We start from the raw sequence: 5,312 nt of genomic DNA on the forward strand, positions 1-5,312 counted from the left end.
AGCCAAAATTGTTCAAAATATAAATAAATCACATTGAAGCTTGTTTATAGCCCATTGGTAACACTATGGTTCAGAATTTCACAACAAATGTGTAAATTATGTGCAATTCTTTCACTTGGGTCAGTTTGACCCAGGTCATGTCTATTGAGCCACAAGTGTCCAAAACGGGGGGAACAAAAAATCATTTTTGGTGTCTCATTATTACATCCGAAACTAAGAATTTAATTTAAAATGTGAAATTCTCTCACTTTTAATTGGGTCATTTAGACAAATGGCTTGCTTAACAAAACCATATTGTTTTTATTAATAACAATTTGATTGCATTTTTTCTTTCCATTTAAAATGAGTCATTTGAGTGATGGGTTGTTTTTCTGTTTGTTTTGACTTGTTTTTTTTTAATTCAAGATTTATTTTTTACTTGAAAATGGTTCATTTTGACCCTGTGATTACATAATTACCACAAAGTGTCAGGAAAAGAACAAAAAATCCCCAAAGCATTATTTGTACCTGATTGTCAACCACCCCAATAATTTAAATGTTAATAAATGACCCTTTGGACATTATTTTACGTTAAATCAGTCAATTTGACCGCATCATAGGAGGAGGGTTAACAAGTGCCTTTTTTTCTCGTAGCAAAAAAAAAAGAGGGGTGGGAACGATATTATTAATAAAATATTCATTTTAATGGCTTAACGTCATACATAATTACATAATGTTGAAAGAGAACACAGAGGCGCTATCCACTGGTTTGCTCAGCTATATTATGTGGATGATGGGCGGATGACACTGGCTGTGTGTGCGTGTGTGCGGGTTGGGGGTGGGGAAGGGGGTGTCATATATATATATAAATATATATATATATATATATATATATATATATAATAGTATACACGTGTGTGGGTGGGGGTCTGCACTACAAATAGGCGAGCCGACGTCCTTTAGTGCGCACTCTCTGTCTGTACCTCCGTCCCAGGACGGCTGCCAGGTACTTTTGCACAGCCATCTGCTTCCTGTAGCGGCTGTAGCTGTCGGTGAAGATGCCGTCCGAGTGTCTCTTGGAGAGTGGCTCACTGTCGTCCTCCATGCTGTTATCCTCACTGCTAAAACAAATCAATCAAATACAATAGATATAGAGCTTAATTTTTTAAAAGAATTAAGTAATCAATTTAAGCTTGTTTTTTTTTTTGTGGCGTTAATAATGCATCCCTGGGCCTAATCAATAATTCATTTCCAGGCCGATTTGCTATTCTGACGCGTTTACTCGAGTCAGAAAAAAAAATCAATTTATGGACTAATCACATGAATATTTCAGTACCCTTCGAGAGAAAAAAAACAATATGACAACGATGGGATTTTTAAAAAATAAATACATAAAAAAATAATAATGACAAATAACAATGAGACAAGACAAGGTGGATGCAGCAAGCCCTTACCCTGCGCGCATTGTCATCAGAGAATGCAGATAATGCCGCGTGGTTAACTGACCCAGGATCTCCCTCAAGGCTCTATCTAATTCCTCCTCAGCATGCCTTTCTGCTCTGAGGTGCCAAAACACACATACATCATCAGTGGACGACAAAATTAAATGTATAAATAAAAAAATGCACATATACACGCACAAACAAACAAAAAATGACCAAAATGCGCACCTGGGCGGGTAAACGACACAAATAAGGCGTGGAGGGATGCACAAAATGCAAAAAAAGCAAAAATAAAATTGAAGAATAATTATGATAATAATAAAATACCTCTTCTCGGTGGGGTAGTAGAGCGTGTAGCCTCCGCTGTCGTCGTTTAAAGACGCCGCGCTGCGTAACGCGAGATGGTCGCCGTCGAAGCCAAGCTCGCCCAAGGAATTGCCGTCCTCGTCGAATGCGTCGTTGTCCAGCCTGCACACGAACGACCCCCAAAAAATCAGCACATTCCATTTTGGAAAATTTTAACAGGTACCAAAAAAAAAAAACACTGGAAACACTTTCTCCTCCGCATTTAAATAGCAATTGAAATGTAAAAATACGTCTTTTATTGTGACCTTATTGTTCGTTTAAATTAATGTTTTTTTCGTTTAGAGCGCAAAAGCCGTCTTCAACTGTTCATTCATTATTTAAAAACCGCGACAAAACCGACCAATAAAAAGCAAAAATACATACTCATAATCAAACAAAACCAATTAATATCAACCACACCCAAAAAAATCCCCAGGAAAGGAGAGATGTAAAACAAGAATAAATCTTAAAGCTTTCCTATTCGCCTATTCGCTTTCTTTTCTTGGTGACGCATCCTCCTCTTCCTCCTCCTTCTCCTCCTCCTCCCGAGGGCTATCCATTGCACTCTCATTTTTAATAAGGTGGGGGGGACTTTCACAGAAGGTGTCCCACTGGACAGATACCTCCACGCAAATTTCCACTCTAATATATACTGTCTCCTTCGCCTATTTTGGGATGCTTTGGTTTTGTTACCGCGCGCGTAATTACGCGCGCCAAAGTGCACTTTCGTGAGCAATCCGCACTTGTGCACACTTTAACGAATGCATTTAATTGGAGAGCATGTGTAGAATATGCTAAATTGACCTACCTGATTTTGTGGTAACTTAGTCCGAGAGGTGTGCAGGAGACGCTGTAGTGCATTAAGATTCCGTAGATGAGTAAGATTAAAGTGGCTTTGCTCGAACTGGCCATGCTGAAATGTGACAAAATGTGCATTTTAATGTTAGTATAGTTTTTCCACGCAAGAGAGAAAACGAACAAACTTTGTCTGATTGACTTTATGTGGAGGATCCAGACGGCAGAGGTTGCGCCTTACCTCCAAGCCGGGAAGCGGAGCCTGCTGCTGGGATGTGATCCGTGCGCGGTTTGCCTGGTACGGTGCACTTGCCTCCTGCTTCGTTTTACGTTTCCCCGCACTTCTTTCTTCCTCCAGATAATTAAAAAAAACGCACAATGAAGCGTTCTGCTGTGCAAAAATGTAGTGTCCCCCCCCAAAAAAAAACAAAAAGCAGTAGCAGCAGCTCCTCTTTGCGTATCTCCTCGAAACTTTTTTTTGTCCCGATCGCCTTGGATTTTTATCTTTAAGTACCCCCCTCCCTCCTTCTCGTCCTCCCTTCCTCCCTCCTCCTCATCCTCCGTCCCTCCAATAAGTCACGTTAAGGATGCTATGGACGTCATCAAGCCTTCCTCCTGCAGGAATATAATGGTACAGTTCCTTCCACGTGCATTGCATTCGTCACACATCTCCAGTCCACCCACCCTGCAAACTGAGACTCAGTCGAGAAGTTTTCTTGCAAACTTTCGTGCTTTATTTATTTATTTGTTGTTAAAATTACTGTGAAAGCAAGAGTGAGCAGGCTTTTTGTGCCTGTGGCCAAAGTTCTTCGACAACAGATTTTTTAAAAATGTTTTTTTATTGCATGATATATTGTGAATATTTGTGTTTTCCGGCAGGATGGATGAAACAGTTTCTACAGCGCCCCCTGCATTGTATCATTATTATTGCATGCATGTTGCGAAAGCACGCTAATAATAGATTTCATTTATTTGTTTTGTGATTATTTTTGGGGCTGGGGGACTACAAGTTTACGTAGTTAGTTTTTTTCTTTTACATTTTAAGGAATAATTAACTTAGCATAATAAACTAATGGTACTTCAATGTATTTATTTTTTATTTTAGTATTTAAGAAGGTTATTTCTCAATACGTATGCACCGTGACTGTATATTTTAATCAGCTTATATATAGTTTTATAATACTACTGCTGTTATTACTTGTATTTAACTGCTTCTCTTTAATAATTATTTGTTTTTATACATTAAATTCACGTTTTGTCGTACAAGTAGTTTTATTTAATTATTTTATTAATTGCAGGGTTTTTGTTATTTCTTTTGTGCACTATACTCATGCACCGAAACACGTGTCATAATCGTCATCACCATCATCATCATCATCATCGCCAGTAAATCCAATTAAGTGTTTTATCTCGACTGGGTAGAAGTGCATCCTAGTTTTGCGTGGGACTAAAGGCTGCCCTACTGCCCCTAAATAATCACCATTCCCCATGAGAGTAATTTCTCTTCAATTTCTTGGAATTTACACTTGACTCACCTTTCCGAATAATACAGATAATGGCCCCGCACGGAAGTGGATGAGGTCCGAGGTGAGTGGGTGCGGGAAAAGGGTGAGGGAGAAGGGGGGTGGTGAGGGTTCAGGCGTTCACCCATTCATGCGCCATGTAATCGGATTGGAGCAGGCCTTTGACGCATGGTGCTTTTTGAATGAAACGTGCAATCAAGTTAGGTGAATCATCCGAATAAAGTTGTTGACGTTGACGCATCAGAAACAACATAAAATCTCGTTCAAACCATAAAAAAGGTCATTATGCAATAATAATAATTCACTCAAATGATTCGAAGTGTACTTGAATTAGAAGCTTCTCGTTTGGCCTCGGACGATCGTGTGCTGAATCCCACCTAGGAATCGAACAACTGCACTTTGCGGAGCAAATACGTCATTACGTTCGGTCTGACGCAACGTGACGTGACGAAGGAAACTCGTCACGGACGAAGGGGCTAATATCCCGCCCCAACCATCACTAACGCCTAACTTGTCCACGGATTGCAGCGAGAAGTGACCACGCACGCTCACTGTTGAGGAATGAGGACACGGCGCCACCATCGGGACAAGAAGGGAATAGATCTATCTATCTATTTATCTATCTATCTATCTATCTATCTATCTATCTATCTATCTATCTATCTATCTATCTATCTATCTATCTATCTATCTATCTATCTATCAAGTGGGTAGTACAATATTATTTTGCACAAAACCTTAACGCTAAAGTCGTAATGCCTCTAGGGAGCGCCAGATGCTTGAAAATTGAATGTTCAGTCAAAACAGCCTCCCACCCTCGCGAAACCACGCTGTGTGTCTTCACATTGACAAAGTAAAGTTTTCAAATGATTCGATTATGATAGAAAACGGAATGTTTTACATTTATCTGATTTCTACTTCCAGGCGTTTAACTACTTTGGCGTCCACACAAGTCAATCGGCCATATTTGACTCAAGAGAGAGTCGATCATGAGACGTTCAGGTTTATGTGGGAAAAAAACAATTCATAGCACGCAAGACTATGTCTTTTGTTGTGTGAGACTTTGTTGATTAAAAAGGGGAGGGGGTAATTTTAAGAAAGTAGCACGGTAATGTCTTTTAATAAGGTGTAAGGTAATTTCAGTTTTAGACCGAGTGTGAATCTGAGGACCTGAATTTTACGAGTTTTAAAGTGAGTACTTGAACGCCTAGTGAGTCCCTCTCTGGCC

At 39.6% G+C, this 5,312-nt stretch overlaps 1 protein-coding gene across 4 annotated transcripts; it reads right to left on the bottom strand.

The window, feature by feature from the left end:
- Positions 1-661: 661 nt before the first annotated feature.
- On the bottom strand, positions 662-3,052 carry adcyap1b (adenylate cyclase activating polypeptide 1b). 4 transcript variants are annotated; one of them, XM_088310864.1, is made up of 5 exons: positions 2,803-3,052; positions 2,575-2,679; positions 1,749-1,889; positions 1,434-1,538; positions 662-1,097 (listed from the first exon to the last, which is right to left on the bottom strand). In XM_088310864.1, exons 2-5 carry the CDS (start codon positions 2,676-2,678, stop codon positions 914-916), a joined length of 534 nt encoding a protein of 177 aa, XP_088166990.1. In that variant the 5' UTR covers position 2,679; positions 2,803-3,052; the 3' UTR covers positions 662-913. The 4 variants fall into 4 exon arrangements, with proteins under 4 accessions (XP_088166990.1, XP_088166989.1, XP_088166993.1 ...); XM_088310863.1 differs by having other exon boundaries at positions 662-1,100; XM_088310867.1 differs by lacking the exon at positions 1,434-1,538 and having other exon boundaries at positions 2,803-3,051.
- Between the last annotated feature and the right edge of the window lie 2,260 nt (positions 3,053-5,312).

Source organism: Idiotropiscis lumnitzeri, chromosome 12, assembly GCF_059441095.1.
Source record: "Idiotropiscis lumnitzeri isolate Australia: NSW breed Sydney's pygmy pipehorse chromosome 12, RoL_Ilum_1.0, whole genome shotgun sequence".
NCBI classification, from domain to species: Eukaryota; Metazoa; Chordata; class Actinopteri; order Syngnathiformes; family Syngnathidae; genus Idiotropiscis; species Idiotropiscis lumnitzeri.